The following is a 20,341-nucleotide window of genomic DNA, read 5'->3' on the forward strand; positions in this document are numbered from 1 at the left end:
ACACACACACACACACACACACACACACACACACACACACACACACACACACACACACACACACACACACACACACACACACACACACACACACACACACACACACACACACACACACCACACATTCTGCACTCTCTCACACACAAACACACCACAGGTCACTTTAAACACATAAGAAAAGGTCACTTTAAAAACAGTATATTGTATAGTACATAGGACTCATTACCTAAGCTTAGTGTAACTGAGGGGTACAATTCCCTGACTGTATTACTAGATATGATACTTACTACCACTACCTTTGTACTTAATATTCGGCCACCCAGTACTCGGCATAAATATATTATGATGAACACTGTCACGTAGATGAAACGGATCCAACACAAATGTACGAATTAGAAATAGGTCTTTATTTCTACACAGCGATGGTGTGTAGAGCAAGCACTTAATCAAATCAATCACATTTATGAATGGGAATTAGTATGCACTTTTATGGCAAGAGTATTCGTCGGTATATCAATAGAGAATGTCCAATCTCTGAAGGCGCAGGTGGTACATATACGACCTGGAATAGTTAAGGAATAAAAGCAATGATACTTTAATGATTAGAGACTGGATACACTAGGGGGGGTTAATCCGGTCGCTTGTAAGCCGACAGGAGTAGGAAGGGGGGGGGGGTAGAGTCCGGCTGCCTCATCCGGCCAAGGGTATCCCAGGTGAACCCACTGTAGTGCCGTTCAATGCGCCGGCGATCCTTGGACCACAGATGAAAGCAGGTGGACTCTTTGTGGGCCGGCGTCCTCCGGTCCACGGAGGAGAGACGTGAAGCGACCTCGTCTTGCAGAGCGTCTCCTCACCTTGCGTCCTCTCCAGGGGGGGGGTTCCAACACACGGCAGTGTCGGGGGTCTTTATCCATGGAATAATCAACGTATACAAAGCATAATCCGTGCCGGGGAAGGCGGGCTGTCGTCGGTAGAATAATCCGGTATACAGGTCCACTCGCTCGTCGGCTCTGGGGCTCCTCGGGTGCAGCTTCACGTGGGGTCAACCACCCTGGATAAGCAGCCAGTTCTCTGCCCGAAACGATGGGGTACTGACTACGGTAGTATTCTCACCGCACGAAGCACTATATATTAACAGACTATTATTAGCTTAATAGACTACGTCCAACTCGACGATATAGTGCCAAATATGACTATTCAAATATTAATATACACGATGTCTCAATACCGATGGTAAGCCGAACTTGGCCTTACTCCCACACGTGGCGTCGCGGGGAGGCTTTACGTCTGTGACTCTATTGGAGGGTAAGAAACTGGACTGAAAAGAAAGTCCTACTTTAGTAGCGCAGTATATATACGCACTATGAACAAATAGTCCCATTAGTGGTGCGGTAGCCAGATTCCTACGCGGAACTAGGACTTGTTCGTACATGTTGAGCGGTACGTTTGAACTGGGTCTGAGGGGTATGGCAGCCTGGCACTAAGGTCTCGACCAATAGTAGAATGGAGACTATTATGGGATGTTCAGTAGGCTAGAATGGATATTCAATGCATATTGTACAAGGAATATACAAGGGATATCAGGGAATATTAGAGAATATACAAATACAATTAAATATATATATATAAATAAATATATATATTCGGTTTAATCTGGCCCTTCACAACAGCCACCCCCTGATTGGTCCCAGACCTAATCAGTTAAACAGAGACAGATTAATCGCGTTGTCTATTTACACATAAGGGTTTGCTGTAGGGGTCAGTCAACTTCACAAAGTCATAGGGTTATAGGGTCATGGTCATCATCGATTGTGTCTGGGAGTCGGGGCAGTTCTATGAGCCTTGCCACGGGACGGGTGTAAGTGCGACCCTGGACAAGCACTTCAGCTGCTCGGACCTTGCCGTCGGCACCGGTGATCACTTTGCTTACGCGGCCGGCCGGCCACATAGCTCTGGGCAGTGATTGATCAATAATCATGACGACTGTTCCTTCTGTCAAATTGTCTCTCTCCTTTACCCACTTCTGGCGGGTCTGTAGAGACGGTAGGTAGTGCAGTAGGAAACTGCTCCAAAACTTGTCGGCTAATACTTGGCTGTACCTCCACATTCGTCGGCCGTTCGCTTCTTCAGGCCGGTACATTGTCTGGGGTAACGCAGGATCTAGCCGCCCCATCAGGAGTGTGTTGGGGTCTGCGGAGATAACAGTGCTCAATCCACAGAACACAGGCTTCTTATTCTCAGCCTCCTCCTGACTGGCTTTCCTCGGGGTAGGCGTGGGCCACTCTCCTTCCGGGAGCTTTAGGAATGCTGGGCCGTCACTGTAGACATTGCGACGGGTGAGGTCATCTAGGGGCATCCCCCGGGTGATGACGTCAGCTGGGTTCTGTTTTGTATCAACGTAGCGCCACTCTGTTTCTCCGGTTAACTCTTCGGTTAAGTCTTGAATCTCGGTGACTCTGACTCCCACGAAGACTTTGTACTTGCATGAGTCCGATTTGATCCAGGCGAGTACTGTCGTGGAATCTGACCACAGGATTGTTCTAGACACCGGTATGGTGAGCTCACGTTGGATGAGCGTGGCTAGGTGCGCTCCGGCTAGGGCTGCGCAGAGCTCTAGACGTGGGATAGATTGTTGCTTGCGTGGGGCTATTCTCGAGCGGGCGAGGACAAATGCTGTGTAGATCTCTCCCCCCCTTTCTTGGGCCCGCAAGTAGGCTACTGATCCGTATGCGACCTCTGAGGCGTCACTGAAGACGTGTAAGTCCATTTTACATGTCTCTGGCCTCACCGTGGGTGGGAAGTAGCTTCGGCGCATATTAACGCCTGGGAGTGAGTGGAGCTCCATCTCCCACTCTCTCCAGGTGGATTCAAGGTGTGCGGGAATGGGGTCGTCCCAGCCCTGGTCCTTGTCCCACAATGCTCGTACAATCATTTTTGCCCTGGTGGTGTACGGTAGAATACATCCTAGCGGGTCATATTGTCGGGCGAGTGTTGTGTACACACTCCGTCTGGTGGTCGGCGCCGCCGCCGGCCTTCCCTGCTCCGTAGTCAGGGGCTTGTGTCTGTAGTGAAGCGAATCTGTTTTGAATCGCCACACCAATCCCAGGGTCATCTCCTGGGCTTCTCCCGGGATTGTAGCCATCCAGGTCTCGCTGCTTGCTGCCTTGTCCTCGGAGGAGAGGCTGCGCAGTACTTGCGGATCGCTGCTGGCCCACTGCCTGAGATCAAAGCCGCCTTTGATCAATGAGGCGCGGAGTTTAATCAGGAGAGCCTCGGCTTCTTCCTGGGTTGAAAGGCTTTGTAGACAGTTGTCTACGTAGAAGCTGTTCTTTACGCTGTGTCGGACCTCTTCGTCCGCTGCTGGGTCCTCTGCTACATGTTTCTGTAGTGCAAATGTAGCACAGCAGGGGCTGCACGTCGTTCCGAAGGGGAGGACTTCCCATTGGTAGATGGCTGGGTGCTCATCTCCTGGCTTCTCTCTCCATAGGAACCGTAACAGGGGCTCGTCCCCCTCTACTAATCTCACCTGCAGGAACATTCCTTTAATGTCCCCGCTGATGGCCACCTTTTCCTGGCGGAAGCGGAGTAGAACGCCGAGTAGGGAGGGGCCGAGTGTGGGACCGGGCAGTAACTCTTTATTCAGATTTTGGGATCCGATCTGGTAGCTGCAGTTAAATACTATGCGGTCTTTACCGTTGTGATGGACCTTGTGGTGAGGCACGTACCACGATTCAGTGGTCTGGTCAGCCTCTTTAATGTCCATCTTTGTGACGTGTCCCGCTGTGATGAGCTTCTCAATCTCAGCGCGGTATACACTCTCTTGGGCGGGGTTCTTGGCTAAGCGCCGCTCCGTGTTCAGCAGGTACCGTTCTGTGGCGTCTGTCTTGGCGTGGAAAGTAGGCATTCCTTCTCGCCGCAGGAGTGGCGTGGCGTATCTCAACACGCCGTTGACCGGGACTCTCTTGGTCCCTGTCTCGAGGAGGTGAATGGCGTAAATGTCATCTTTAGAGCGAATGTCTTTCTTTCCGTTCTTAAAGGGCATTTGTTCCAAGGTCCATAACCGCTCTACGTGTTGCAGGAGTGCGGTTTCTCCCTCTGTGACTCGGGAGTGGAGACATCTAGTGGCTGTACTTCGGTTGAGAGATTTGGCGAGCGGGCCTTGGAGAGTCCATCCCAAACGGGTCTCGACTGCTGCAGGACAGCCTCGGGGTCCGGTATGAACCCGGTCTATCGGGACAATGAGGTCTGCATGGTCGGAGCCTATCAACAGGGTCGGCATAGCATTGTCTATGAGCGGGATCGGTAACTTGCGCAGATGTACATATTTCTCCATCAGCTTGGCGACGGGGTATGTGTACCGCGACAGTCCTATTTCTTGGCTGGTGAAAGCGTCTGTAATCTGGTACCGTCGCTCAGGCTGGCCGCTTGCTGCGATAGAGAATGAGACATTCTCGCCCTTTATCGTCTTCAAATCTCGTCTTATTGTCCGAATTGTCATTTGGGTTTCGCTTCCCCGCAGCCCTAGCTGGGCCGCAGCGGAGGCGAGCAGAAGGGTCTTCTCTGACCCGTCATCGAGGACGGCGTAAGTGTCCAGGACTTTATTCTGGTAGCTTAGTGTCACACGCACTACTTTTAGGAGTACTCGGGCTCCACTGCTGCTGGCGGGATCGATGTACATGACGCTCGCTTTGCTGCTGGATGGTGCGGGTGAAGGGCGCCGTCTGTTACTGTCGTGAAGTATGTCCAGATGGGCTCCATCGCACTTGGTGCACCTTTTCTTTAAGCGGCATTCGGCTGCCATGTGTGAGCGCGCACAGCGAAAACAGCGCTTGTTGGACTTTATCCATTGACTTGCTTCCTCCGCGTTCAGCTTGGGGAAGGAGTCACATTGCGCTAGCCAGTGTTCTTTCTCACAGTAGGGGCACACTATCTTCCACTTCTCCGTTCTGGAGGGGGTACTGTGGCTCCTGCTGCTCGGTACTGACTCCGATTGGTGCATCACAGTCACCGATCTTCTTCCATCATTTAGTCGTCTGGTTCCTTCTCTGGAGCCAGGGGTGCTCCGTCCGAATGTATCTAGCCGTAGGCTGCTGACTTCTCTCGCCAGGAAGTCTGCTAGATCGAGGAGGTTCGGTTCGGGGCCATTCGGGTCTCGGTGGTCTCTCTGCCGCCTAAAACGCTCCTGTCGAGCGGGCGGCAGCTTCTCCAAGATCCTTTCCACATTTGAGTTGGCGTAAAGTTCATGCCTCCCCTTCTCTCTCTGCGCTCCCAACATCCCTACCAGGGACTGCACTCTGATGGACAGGTTGTCCAGTGCTCGATTGTCTATTGCTGGGGGTAAGCGGTCGATGTGTCGGATCTCCTGGATCACGTAATCCCATATGCGCCCATACCTCTGGTCCAATGCTACCAGCGCTGCTGTGTATGGGGTGGTGGAAGTCGCGTAGGCGAGCGCTATATTATGTGCGCGGGGTACCTTTAAGTGCTTCAGTAGGATGGCGTATTTGTGGCGTTCATCCAATACATCCACCAACATGGTCTCCAGACACATGCGGAGTTCTGTATACTGGGCCCGGTTCTCTTGGGTGAAGTCGGGTACCATAGGCGTGCCAATGTATGACGCTGACTGTGGATACATCGGCGAGCGTTGGGGGAGAGGCCTCCTAGGCGAGTCTCCTCCCGCTCCTTGGTATGGGCTGGTACCGGCAGTGTACCATGGCCCGCTTGTCCAGGTGCTGTTCCTCGGTGCGGGTCGTGCGTCGTGCTCACCCGTGTATAGAGTCGGGGGTCTGTAGCGCAGCTCCGCGGGAGTATAGCCTGGGCTGTACCGGACCTCCTGGTACTGTGCTGTCGTCGGGCGTGGTTCTCCTCCTCTTCCTCTTCGTCTTCAGTTAGGTCATCCAGTGCTTGTAGTCTCTGGTTTAGCCTCTCCACAGGATATGCTGCTCCTTCCCGGTTGCTAGGTCTCGCTTGGACCGGTGGGGGGAGGTGGTCTGTGGGGGGTATAGACCTCGTCTGTTGGTCAAGTTCAGGGTTGTTTACTCGGCTAGGGGATGCGGCCCTGGAGGTGTGTCTAGACGAGTTCCTGGAGCCTCTGGCGGAGGGAGAGGGTGTTGTCCGTCTGATCAGCTGTTCTATTAGTTGTGCTTGCTGTCTGTCGCGCTCTGCTTCCCGTAGAGCACCAGCAGCTTCTCGCTGGCTGTCTGCTCGGTCTCGGGCCACATTCTCTTCCCTCTGAATGCGTCTTATTTCTAGACGTATATGCTCTTCTTCGCTCCGCTGCTGGATCTGCAGTCGGTCGCGTTCAGCAGCGGCGTTCAGGCTGATGAGGAAGGCCTGCTGTAGGGTCCTCTCTGCCTCGCTGGGAGAAGGCGGTTGTATAGGGGAGCCTTCCCTCGGGGTACTCCTTGCGGAGCCTTGGAGCTCTATCTCCACGGTGCTCTCCCCGTCTTCTTCCGTGCCGAGTTCTCTCTCGGTAGCGCTGTATTCCTCCCGGGACTCATCGGGGACTACTTCTTCAGTACTGGCGGGGTGTGAAGTCATGTCTGGTTCCCACTGGTCCCCACCGTGAACTTGGTCAGTTACATTAGAACCCGTAGGGGCCTCTATGGTCGGGGTAGTCTGGGCGTTGGGCTTAGACATACTTTTACTTTCTAGTTTTACCGCGTTTACTGTTGGTAGAAGACTAGGTTGTTGACTGACAGCGTAAGCCTCTAAGTACTGAGGGAGCCGTCGTTCGCGCTGCGGGTGTTGGTTAGGAGGATCGTTTCGTGGAGTGTTCATCATAGGCCATTTCAATATTAATAACACTATATTAATATTACACTAATTACCATCCGGCTCGAAGGACCAATTGTAACTGAGGGGTACAATTCCCTGACTGTATTACTAGATATGATACTTACTACCACTACCTTTGTACTTAATATTCGGCCACCCAGTACTCGGCATAAATATATTATGATGAACACTGTCACGTAGATGAAACGGATCCAACACAAATGTACGAATTAGAAATAGGTCTTTATTTCTACACAGCGATGGTGTGTAGAGCAAGCACTTAATCAAATCAATCACATTTATGAATGGGAATTAGTATGCACTTTTATGGCAAGAGTATTCGTCGGTATATCAATAGAGAATGTCCAATCTCTGAAGGCGCAGGTGGTACATATACGACCTGGAATAGTTAAGGAATAAAAGCAATGATACTTTAATGATTAGAGACTGGATACACTAGGGGGGGTTAATCCGGTCGCTTGTAAGCCGACAGGAGTAGGAAGGGGGGGGGGGGGGTAGAGTCCGGCTGCCTCATCCGGCCAAGGGTATCCCAGGTGAACCCACTGTAGTGCCGTTCAATGCGCCGGCGATCCTTGGACCACAGATGAAAGCAGGTGGACTCTTTGTGGGCCGGCGTCCTCCGGTCCACGGAGGAGAGACGTGAAGCGACCTCGTCTTGCAGAGCGTCTCCTCACCTTGCGTCCTCTCCAGGGGGGGGGGTTCCAACACACGGCAGTGTCGGGGGTCTTTATCCATGGAATAATCAACGTATACAAAGCATAATCCGTGCCGGGGAAGGCGGGCTGTCGTCGGTAGAATAATCCGGTATACAGGTCCACTCGCTCGTCGGCTCTGGGGCTCCTCGGGTGCAGCTTCACGTGGGGTCAACCACCCTGGATAAGCAGCCAGTTCTCTGCCCGAAACGATGGGGTACTGACTACGGTAGTATTCTCACCGCACGAAGCACTATATATTAACAGACTATTATTAGCTTAATAGACTACGTCCAACTCGACGATATAGTGCCAAATATGACTATTCAAATATTAATATACACGATGTCTCAATACCGATGGTAAGCCGAACTTGGCCTTACTCCCACACGTGGCGTCGCGGGGAGGCTTTACGTCTGTGACTCTATTGGAGGGTAAGAAACTGGACTGAAAAGAAAGTCCTACTTTAGTAGCGCAGTATATATACGCACTATGAACAAATAGTCCCATTAGTGGTGCGGTAGCCAGATTCCTACGCGGAACTAGGACTTGTTCGTACATGTTGAGCGGTACGTTTGAACTGGGTCTGAGGGGTATGGCAGCCTGGCACCAAGGTCTCGACCAATAGTAGAATGGAGACTATTATGGGATGTTCAGTAGGCTAGAATGGATATTCAATGCATATTGTACAAGGAATATACAAGGGATATCAGGGAATATTAGAGAATATACAAATACAATTAAATATATATAAATAAATATATATATTCGGTTTAATCTGGCCCTTCACAACACTTAGCATTGTATTGTATTTTATCTTAGTACTTTTATCATGTCTATTTTATTATCTATTTTATTCTATTATTATTTGTATTTTTTGCACAATCGAAGCGGGCATGGTCACCTTAATTTCACTATATGTCTTGTGTATGTATATGATGAATACACCTCTTGAATCTTGAATCAATCGCGTGTCAATAAGAGGTTTCTAGATTCCTAGATTTCTCCTCTCCTGTGCTTCATCAGTTATGAAGGCATGGCGTTTAGACTGCACACGGGTGAACTGGTCCTTACTGGCCTGCAACTGGGAATACTGGGAGAGTAGAGTGGGTTGTCTGACCAAACCGGAGGTACTGCTGCCAGGAATTTAACCCAGCAGGAAATTATTTTCTAGACTGCTGGTTCATCCTCTCTCTAAAACCAAGTTACTGTATAATTTTATCCAGTTACAGTCTTAATATGTTTTCTTCATTAGTCAGTCACATTATTTTTAAGGCTGTCAAAGTTAACGCGTTAACGCACAATTCTTTTAACGCCACAATTTTTTTTACGCAAGATTAGCGTTTCAAATATTTTTTACCACGGCAAGCCTACTTGGAACTAAGATTAACTTGTACTTGTAACTTGTTCAAAATAAATGAAAAGAAACCTAGCCTTATACATTTAGGACTTTTGTTGCTTTTTTCCTGTTGTACCAAACTCGTACCAAACCGTAACCCCAAAACCAAGGTACGTACTGAACTGTGGATTCGGTGTACTGTTACACCCCTTAGGATCCATGTAGCCCAGGCCCTATAACACTGTAGTGATTACATCCACACCAGTGGAGGTTTCTCTATGACAACACGTGAAACACAAATTCACTCATAATTCATAATTATTATTAATTTACATATACCTATATAAAAAAAAAATATATATATATATATATATATTTTTTTTTTTATTTTTTTTTTTTATATATATATATGTTTTCCTCTGTAAAAAAATGCCAGTGCATTTTTTTTTTTTTTTAAATGGCCAAAATTGACAGCTCTGAGCATGCCTGCACTGCAGTATTGCCTTAATTATTCGTGAAGAATACTTCACAGGTGTGACCCTTTGTTAAATAAATAATATATAACAGCGAATCAAAATAGGCTATTAATTTCATCTAAGCACGGTCTGTGCAGTTAAACTCTTGCCACTGAATGGAGGATTGATTGATTGACAGCCTTGACATCCAATATTACACAGAGGTTGAATGATTGACAACCTTCAAAATCCAATCAGAGACTGTCTGCAAGTGGTGCCAGGAAGTCTGCAGCTGGACTGGCGTCAGTGTTCTACTATAGTCAACGTTGTGTTGCATCATCTGTTTGCCTGAAGAAGAACATTTATTTGCCTAATATAATCATTCATATTTTAATATCTTTATTCACTTGTTCAGTTATTGTTGTGCACTGCATCGTTTACTTGGATGATATAAATATATATTTTTTTAAATCTCAGTTGAACTTGAAGACTAGTGTAGTTCTAACTAACTTCCTTGTTGTTGTAGCTGGCTAATATAGGAAATTATTTTTGCAAAGAATTATGGATGCTCCTCCAAACATCGTAGATCGGATCATACAGGAATCTTTTCACACATTCTCCTATGAAGAAAAGCTAAGAGTAAAAGCAGACGGTTATAAGGAGACAGCAAATTAATGAATGAATGAAAACTTTATTTGGGTGAATCGCTTGGGTGACTGTCTGGAGTCGGAGTCCCGAAAATGGAACGTGTGTCACGCATCAACAGAATAGTGGATTTCGACAGCATCCTCACGCAAATGAAGGATCGATTGGATTAGATCACAAAAGACTGCTGTTTGATGATATATATATATATTTTTTTATCTCAGTTGTTGTCAAACGAAAGCCTGCAGTGCTTAGCCTGGACCAGCCGAAGTGTAGTAGTTCTAACTTCACTCGGGAGACAAAAGCCAAACATCAATTTGATGCAACAAGCTGGCTCGCGATGCTATATTGTTTACATTTCCCATGGGATTAATGCACGCGGCTCGAGTCGGACTCGTCACATGGAGAAGCTGCACTATTCAACGATGGATGAGATCGATCGAGATACCGTCTTTATGGGTAAGTGTCTTGGCTTTAGAATGTCAGTTTGTGTAACGTTAAGGCGCTCCCATAGTCCAGCAGACTGTACACAGAGCCGCGCGGACATCCGCGGAGTCTGCTCTGTGTACAGTCTGCTGGACGATGGGAGCACCTTTACTGTAACCGAATTTAAACCGCATCATAACTCCTACATCGACCATGTCACTTTTCAAAAGGCATGAATGAATGAAAACTTTATTTAACAGATTGCAGAATGGGTACAATATACAGTACGGCTCAATACACATAATTATTAAGGAGATGCAGTAGACCAGATAAAGACTTTCGTCTTGTTTACATCAGGGTCCCCCATTTTCAATTCATAGTGAAATGTATCTTGTGTTATTAGGAGCCCTGCTAAAGTTGGTAGCTAACGTTATATTGATAATGTTTCAATATTATCAGGTTGATATTATTAGGTTGATATTATAATGGTGTCAGTGTTTCAGATAGCAAGGTGTCAGAGCTTTGGTTGAGAGAGATTACAGTGCTGTCTCTTAAAACTCATAAACAAGTATTGAGCAAGACGAGTTAGTCTGTTGTGTTGTGCGTATTGTATGGGAGGGATAATGATGACTGTGTGTAACTAGGAGGGATATGAGGACTGTGTGTATGTGGCACTGAATTGATGTAAACAAGACGAAAGTCTTTCTCTGGTCTGCATCCCCTTAACATGTGTATTGAGCCGTACTGTATTGTACCCATTCTGCAATCTGTTAAATAAAGTTTTCATTCATCATTCATTCATTCATTCATTCATTCATTCATTCATTCATTCATTCATTCATTCAGTGTAGAACGAAGAACTATAACATTCTCATTATCAAAGACCACAGTCTTAAACACACGCACACACAAAAGATACATGGACTATTGTTATTGGACACAAGCCACACACATGGACCCTGCACTGCACCATAATACACCTGTGATTATAGTATACTTGTTATTACACACACACACACACACACACACACACACACACACACACACACACACACACACACACACACACACACACACACACACACACACACACACACTCTCTCTCATTCAGTTCTGTTGTGTTAATATAAACCCGCCGTGGTCTCTCTCTGTCTCTCTCTCTCATTCAGTTCTGTTGTGTTAATATAAACCCGCCGTGGTCTCTCTCATTCATTCATTCATTCATTCATTCATTCATTCATTCATTCATTCATTCATTCATTCATTGTCCTTGTGTTACATAAAAACCCATCTGTGGCCTCGTGCAGAGGAAGGTGTTAAATACATGTTAGATATTCCAATGTACAGTTTTGCATACCATTGACTCAGAATGGTCTGTGTTATTTAAATCGTCACAGCAGTATAGTTTGTTTATACTTCAGTATGACAAGTATGATATTTAAACATGGTCCCCAAAATGAATGGAAGCGAATGAGGAGCCTGACACATGGGAGGAATGGGGGTGTTACAGCGTTGGGGATGTTTAAAAAATATAATTTAATATATAATATAATATAATAATTTGTGCTTCACCTAAAAATTTGGTCAGCAGCCTCCACTGATCCACACATACAGCAAGTCTGTGTGCATATATTACCGTGTGTGTTTGTTGACAGACTCATTTCCAACACACACCATTAGTGCAGCTGTTCTGAGTGCTCCTCCAGCCTGTGTGAATGGAGTGGAGTGAATGGCTAATTCCGCTGATGACAGTGTGAATGTGTTTCTGAAAGGAGAGATCCAGTAGCAAGACCCCTCCAGGCGTTTACGTTGCAAGACCGTTAAACTGCTGTAAAAGTGTAGCTTACCTGAAGGTAAATTATCAGGTGTGAATAAAAAGGAAAATATTGTCATGTCAAGTGCCACACCTAATTACAGCGTTAGATTTTTTTGCGGCGCTCTTAAATCAGTGAAGCAGTTTAGGAGGATTTGCATCCATATTGCGTTTGATGTTATGGTGATTTTTCTATTGACTTCCAGCTCAGATGCTTTGTTGTGCTTGTCAGGTGGAACAGCGAAACACTTAAACCCTCTAAAAGGTCTGAGCTATTTTGTGATATGTGACCCAGCACAGACTCTGGCTCCTTTATAGAGATCTTCATTTTTTTTAGTTTTTACATTATATGAAAGTACTGGTTCATACCTTCAAAATAAGCCATCACTTGTACAAATCAGGCGGATACTTTGCAATCTATGTCTTATGAATCATGCTGATAACACACTACTTATTCCAGAGCTACAGGGCCTCCAAGACACCGGAGCCATTTCTCTTGCTGTCCATAAATGTGCCAGGCTGTAGTCTTAGTGTCAACGTCTCAACCTAAGTGGACATGAGGGCAGCTTTAGTGATTTTTCATAAACTCTGGAATGACCCCTAATCATTGGCGAAGCAGCTCACATCATGCCAGTGGTAGGAGTAAGCTGTCTGAATCTGAAGAGAAGCCTTTCACCATGCCAGTGCTAAGAGTACATATATATACACACACACACACGTATATACTGCATTATTATACATGCTATCATACATAGTTATATGAGTAGACTATAGTTTGAGGTAGGAAGTTATGATTACAGTGTAAGGCAGTTGTAGACTGAAATTGAGATATAAATTGAGTATAGGCAATAGGGTTCAAAGTTTGCACAGTATAGGGCGGCTACGTGGTGCAGTGGGCAAGGCGCTCATCACGAATACTGGAGACGCTGGGTTTGCCTGTTCGAGCCCAGCGCTCCACATTGCTTTCAGTTTAGCTGGTCGTCCGTACTAATACACATTGGCAGTATTAGGGGGTGGGAAACTGATGGGTGGGGATCGGGCGTTGTGGACAGCGACTCCTACAGGTCGGTTGGTGCGCCTGCGCAGTAGAATCAGGAAGCAATGGGGGCGGCACCCCTCCAAAGCGCAGACCCCTGACGCTGAAAGATCACGCCGCGCAGGTGAAAAGATGCGACTGCTGTTACCTCGAGTATCGGAGGGGACTCGTGCTATGTATGACTTAGTCCACATTGCAGCCGGCTTGTGGGAGGCAAGAAACAGCGTTAGAGACAGGGGAGGGTTGAATTGGATGATACGAAATTGGGATGGGAGAAAAATAGAAAATGCGAGAAAAAGTGGATAAAAAAAAAAAGTTTGCACAGTATGGGTAACAGAGCCTAGGGTATAGGCAATGAAGTTTAGGGTTGGTATGGGGGTGGGGTAGTCATCGTGACACAGAGTTCAGGGAGATGACAGCTGAGGGTAAGAAGCTGTTTCTCAGCGTGTTTGATTTGGAGCAGAGGTTCTTATAGCACCTCCCGGAGGGGAGGAGGGCAAACAGTTGGTGATTGGGATGAGAGGTGTCCTTGACAATGCCGCGTGCCTCTTCCTCAGACACCATTTGTGATGAATAGACTCAATTGCAGGGAGTGATGTACCGGTGATGCATCGGGCAGTTTTCACCACCCTCTGCAGTGCTTTCCAGTCTGAGGCAGTGCAGTTGCCGTACCAGACTGTGATGGTAGAAATTCACCAGAATCTGAGGAGACAGGTGGGCTTTCCACAGTGAGCTTTCTTGACCAGTGACGAGGTGTTCAGGGCCCAAGCGAGGTCCTTGGAGATGTGGACACCCAGGAATTGCTTGCTGGAGACACGCTCTGCCTCTGTCCCGTTGAGATGGACGGGGGTGTGCGTGCCAGCTCTAGTCTTCCTGAAGTCCACAATCAGCTCCTTGGTTCCCTTGGTGTTGAGGGCCATGTTGTTGTCAGAGCACCACATGGCCAGGTAATGGACGTCCTCCCTGTAGGTCGACTCGTCGTTGTTTTTGATGAGACCAACCACCATTGCAAACTTGATAATGGTGTTAATAATAATAATAATAATAATAATAATAATAATAATAATAATAATAATAATAATAATAATAATAATAATAATAATAATAATAATAATAGCTTAATTTTATATAGCACCTTTCAAAAGACCCAAGGTCGCTTTAAATACATGTAGGGGGGGGAAATAACAAAAGTAACAAACATAGTGGACAGACACAACCTACAAAGTGAGAAATTAGGGGTTAAAGGCCAAGTTGAAGAGGTGGGTTTTGAGCCGTTTTTTGAGTCCAGAGTTGGGGCGTTGCAGAGTTCTGCGGGAAGGGAGTTCCAGAGGGTGGGAGCTGTGATGCTGAAAGCTCTGTCCCCGAAGGTCCGCAGTCTGGTTCGGTGGATGGAGTGCTGACCAGTGTCCGTGGATCGCAGGGACCGTGACTGAGTGTAGGGGTGGAGGAGGTCAGTGACGTACTGGGATGCCAGAGCATGGAGGGATTTGTAGCTGTGTTGTAGTGAGGTGTTGGTGCCATTGGTGACAGTGCAGTTGTGGGGTGAAGAGGAATATGAATGTGCATCCGGTAAGATGTGGGTTTGCATTCCAGTGAGAAGCACTCAGGTTGATCGATGTTCCTGTTGTATGAGGCCAGAATTTACAAGCTGTAGACTTTCTCTCTTGTGTAGGAACTTTTAAATAATTCACACTCTAATTACAAGTCAATACCATCATCAGCAGCCTCTCTTTAAGCTAATAGATTAAGGCTTACTCCCCTTCCTGTCTGGGACGTCCAATCAATTGATAGAGGCTTAAACACGCCCCATTGGGCCGGCCAATCGATCGATAGTCACACTAGGGAAAGAAATAAACACTTTCATTCAATGGCTCTGAATTCACTATTTCGGCATTGTCAGGACGTACACTCACAAATACATGCACGCACACACACACACACGCACGCACACACACACACACGCATGCGCGTGCGCACACACACACACACATACACACACACACACACACACACACACACACACACACATACCCACACACACACACACACACACACACACACACACACACACACACACACACACACACAAACATGCCCTCGTCCACACTCACACACAAGGTGGTGGGCTAATAGAGGAGCAAACCTGTGACCAGAATATGTTTTGGGTTCAAATCCCTGGAGCTGCTCAAGTTCAAGTTCAAGTTCAAGTTTCTTTATTAGTTGTCATAGTAAAATACAGAATACTTTTCCATGAAATGCTTTTTATGAGCTCCTGGGAGTGTGCTAGATACAAATAGATAAAAAGTATAAAATAGAAAAAGTCAAGTACGTAAACAAAAAGTGTTCAGTCAATATACATATATACAATATACAATACAGAGTAAAAAATAGTAACAGTGAGGTACAATGCAGACATGTGATGATGTACAACTTAGGGTAAGGTGCAATGAGGTATGAATTTTAGTGCAAATCTCTTTACCAATAAATATAAAGTGTGTTAAAGTGTCTAAAGTGAGTAAAGTGGGTGTTACGGTGAGTGTTTATTTAAAGTGAGTGTGTACGTCTGGATGTGTGTGCTGTGAGTGTAGATGATGGGTTGTTACATAGTGTCGTTGTCATTGAGCATCCTGATGGCCTGGCGATAGAAGCTCCTTCTGATTCTCTCTGTACTGGCCATGAGACTCCGGTATCGCTTGCCTGACCGCAGCAGTTCAAAGAGGCAGTTGTTTGGGTGATTAGAGTCTTTGATTATTCTCTTAGCCTTGCCCCTGCAACGCTTGTTGTAAATGTCCTGGAGAGTGGGAAGCCCACCTACAATTATGCGTTCGGCTGAACGGGCCACTCTCTGTAGTCTGCTGCAGTCGTGTGCGGTGCTATTCCCAAACCAGGAGGTGATGTTACCAGTCAGGATGCTCTCTATTGTGCATGAGTAGAAGTTCTTAAGGATCTTCTGACTCACTTTGAACTTCCTTAGGCGCCTAAGGAAGTAGAGGCGTTGCTGTGCCTTCTTAACTACACTGTCAACGTGTGTGGTCCATGTCAAGTCCTCGGATATGTGGACTCCAAGGTACTTAAAACTGTTCACTCTCTCGACCGGTGCCCCGTCAATGCTGAGGGGGCTGTAGTCCCTGGCCCCCGACCTCCTAAAGTCCACAATCATCTCAGTGGTCAACAGTGTCAGACTGTGGTTGTAGTGGGCAGCTCCTAGTGGTCAACAGTGTCAGACTGTGGTTGTACTGGGCAGCTCCTAGTGGTAAACAGTGTCAGACTGTGGTTGTACTGGGCAGCTCCTAGTGGTCAACAGTGTCAGACTGTGGTTGTACTGGGCAGCTCCTAGTGGTCAACAGTGTCAGACTGTGGTTGTACTGGGCAGCGCCTAGTGGTCAACAGTGTCAGACTGTGGTTGTACTGGGCAGCTCCTAGTGGTCAACAGTGTCAGACTGTGGTTGTACTGGGCAGCTCCTAGTGGTCAACAGTGTCAAACTGTGGTTGTACTGGGCAGCTCCTAGTGGTCAACAGTGTCACACTGTGGTTGTACTGGGCAGCTCCTAGTGGTCAACAGTGTCAGACTGTGGTTGTAGTGGGCAGCTCCTAGTGGTCAACAGTGTCAGACTGTGGTTGTACTGGGCAGCTCCTAGTGGTCAACAGTGTCAGACTGTGGTTGTACTGGGCAGCTCCTAGTGGTCAACAGTGTCAGACTGTGGTTGTACTGGGCAGCTCCTAGTGGTCATCAACACTTTCAGACTGATTGTACTAGGCAGCTCTGCTGAGTGGGAAGCAGGTTGTTTCTGAAGAGGAGACAGTGGCTCAGTCAACCTTCTATCCAATGTCCAAATAGTTAGCCACACCCACTTGCTCCTGCCAACTGTCCTGCAGGCAACATGCAGGCTCACTGCCATGCTGATGACATGATGACAATAACTTCCTGGTTTAATGAATAGGGTTATGATACCACTCCGTACAGGCCAGATTCTACAGCTGTCAGGGATAGTGTGTGTGTGTGTGTGTGTGTGTGTGTGTGTGTGTGTGTGTGTGTGTGTGTGTGTGTGTGTGTGTGTGTGTGTGTGTGTGTGTGTGTGTGTGTGTGTGAGAGAAATTATTGTCAATATACCAATGGAATAACACCAATGACTCTATCACTCTCTCTCTTCTGAACTCTGTCTCTCTTTTTAACTCTCTCTCTTCTCTTTAACTCTTGCTGTTCTGGTTTGGCCGTGAGACTCTAGCGCAGAGAGAGAGAGCAGACAACTGGACAGGTTCCAAGGGTGTTTAATGTCAAAAAGGGAGAGTAGTTGGACAAGCGTGAGGTCAAAGACGAGGCCGGGTTCTCAGATGATGCGTGGGGATGATCCAGGAGAGGCGTAGTCCGACAGACGGAGGTTCGTAGATAGGGATGTCCCGATCGCATTTTTTTGCTCCCGATCCGATCCCGATCATGTGATTTTGAGTATCTGCCGATACCGATCTTCCCCGATCCGATCTTTCACATTAGTAACCAATTTGACGCATTTTTGTCAGAAACTGGCGAAGCGAGACAAGCCCCTCTCAATAGCCCCTTGAGCGCGGTGGCTCACATTACATTCACCCTGAGCCCCTGAGAATGTGCTTCATAGGAGAAATATTCAAACTTTCAATCTCTTTGCACATTAGTATACATTCACAGTGTTCGACTTACGTAATGATTTGTTCCATTTGTCTGAAACGCCGACAATAAAGCGAATGTTGACGTCATCCAGGTGAACGTTAACTTCATTCAAGCGAGGCATTGCAATCAATACAGCTGTTTGGCAGAGCACCAGCCGCCTCCCCCATTCCTTTGCTCGCTCTAGTCACATAACGTGACGTATTAGATTGGTCGTGTTGAACGCAGCTCTGTTCTTTCCTCCACGCGGAACGTCCGCCTTGCAAACATTGCAACTGGCTATTGGACTGGCTTCGGTTTCAATTTTAAAATGCTTCCAAACTTCTGACATTTTGTCTAGCTGCTCCGGGTCATCGGGTGGACCTGCCGGTGTTGCGGGAGCGACGCGTTGTGACCTTGTAGGTCTGCTATTTTTGGCATACGTCACTGTCGTGCGACGGTGTAAATTAAAGGAAATGCGTTTGTTTTGGCAAATTCTTCTGCTCTGTGCGACAATAAATAAATGAATGATGATGTAATTTAAAACCAAAACTAAGGCCTCAGTATGAGTTTATGGTCATGTTTTTTTTTTTTTTACTCTCGATATTTTTTTTTTATCCTGAGCTTCTGAAAATCATGTGATCGGCTCCCGTATTCGTAGATGAGGCGGGCGACGCAGACAGTTCACGGGGAGATCCAGGAGCAGGGTAGTCCGGGATACAGGATGAACACTGGGAGGGGAGCCAGGTAGTGGACTAGAGACAAGGGAGGACAGGCGGGGTTAGACACGGCAGGACAGGTACAGGAATAAACAGGCTACAAGAATAAATTATGACTGGATACAATCTGGCGCCGTTTTGCAGTATGGGCTGGGTACTAGTAGTCAGTTGATTGCCGATCACCAGCAGCTGTGGATGCCTCAGGGACCTGCCTCCACACCAGGTTCCAATTCTGTAATCACTTTCCACATACCCACACCCACACAGAGACAACGCCACTAGGACACAGGGGACATGACACTCTCTCTCTCTCTCTCTCTCTCTCTCTCTCTCTCTCTCTCTCTCTCTCTCTCTCTCTCTCTCTCTCTCTCTCTCTCTCTCTCTCTCTCTCTCTCTTTCAGACGATGAGCAGTCGATTCTTCCCTCATGACATCATCCTCACAGACGCTGTTCTCAGTCTGGATGAGGACTCTGTGCTCTCAACCAATGAGGTGAGATATTGATGTTTTGTCAACCAATGAGGTGAAACATTGATGTTTTGTCAAACAGTGAGATATTGAAGCTTTACCAACCAAATACGGAGAGATCCAGATGTTCAGTCAATAACGTGAAACGGTGGTATTCTAAACCAATAGAGGCCTTGCATGCAATGTTTGTGTGGTTGTTTCTCTTCCAACATGGCTGCCTGTAACCATCGATCAACACTTCCGAAAGAAAATGCCTTATTTCTGTGCAGTGGTAGAGTAGGCATGATCAAAGCATGATATTACTGTTGCACTGCGACTTGTTTACAAGATCCAGTAATAAGACAACAAATTATCTTTATTATTATTATTATTATTGTGTAATTTGTTCAATGCCTTTCTCCTCAACAGATAGATAGATAATCAGTAAGTTGATTGGATAAAGCACGTCCAAGTGATTTAGAGAGGAAGGAGAGAAGAGAGACAGGGCGCTAGTCATGTATGACGGTGGGGTTCAGGGTTGTTGTTTTCTTACAAGCGGTGTGAGCGGGTGGTTTGGTGTTTAACATAATAGTTAGTGAGAAGGATACAAAGAAGTGTCTGATAAATGGAGGGGAGTTACTGTGGTGTTAATTATGCTGGAGTCACGGGAGAATATGAGATCCAGGGAGCTGCCAGCTTTGTGGGTGGGAGGCATGACAGTGGGGGTCAGGTTGAAGGATTGTAGGGGACTGGGATGAGTCAGGCAGGGGGATTCCATCTTCTGGTAAGGAGCTTAAAAACATGTCTCATCTGGGAAGTGTTTGAGGGGATCTGGAGGAGTTAACATCATACTACTAATACACTATGATGCCTTCAACACATAACTATCACTCACTACAGCTGACATCATACTACTAATACACTACGATGCCTTCAACACATAACTATCACTCACTACAGCTGACATCATACTACTAATACACTATGATGCCTTCAACACATAACTATCACTCACTACAGCTGACATCATACTACTAATACACTACGATGCCTTCAACACAACTATCACTCACTACAGCTGACATCATACTACTAATACACTACGATGCCTTCAACACATAACTATCACTCACTACAGCTGACATCATACTACTAATACACTACGATGCCTTCAACACATAACTATCACTCACTACAGCTGACATCATACTACTAATACACTACGATGCCTTCAACACATAACTATCACTCACTACAGCTGACATCCTACTACTAATACACTATGATAATAATAAATAATAATAAATTGCATTTGTATTGCACTTTTCGTTTACTAGGACCCTACAGG

General features: G+C 46.6%; 1 protein-coding gene across 1 annotated transcript in view; it reads left to right on the plus strand.

The window, feature by feature from the left end:
* The window catches only part of LOC311227950 (exostosin-1), a gene marked incomplete at both ends in the record, with an annotated part of 687,742 nt that overhangs the window by 522,659 nt on the left and 144,742 nt on the right, over window positions 1-20,341 (plus strand). The window contains one exon of the mRNA XM_084313822.1: window positions 18,949-19,038. Within this exon, the coding sequence (XP_084169948.1) occupies window positions 18,949-19,038 (90 nt within the window). The remainder of the gene's footprint in view (window positions 1-18,948; window positions 19,039-20,341) is intronic.

The sequence above is a fragment of the Notolepis coatsorum genome (genome assembly GCF_963971535.1).
Source record: "Notolepis coatsorum genome assembly, chromosome: 5".
Lineage (NCBI taxonomy): Eukaryota > Metazoa > Chordata > Actinopteri > Aulopiformes > Paralepididae > Notolepis > Notolepis coatsorum.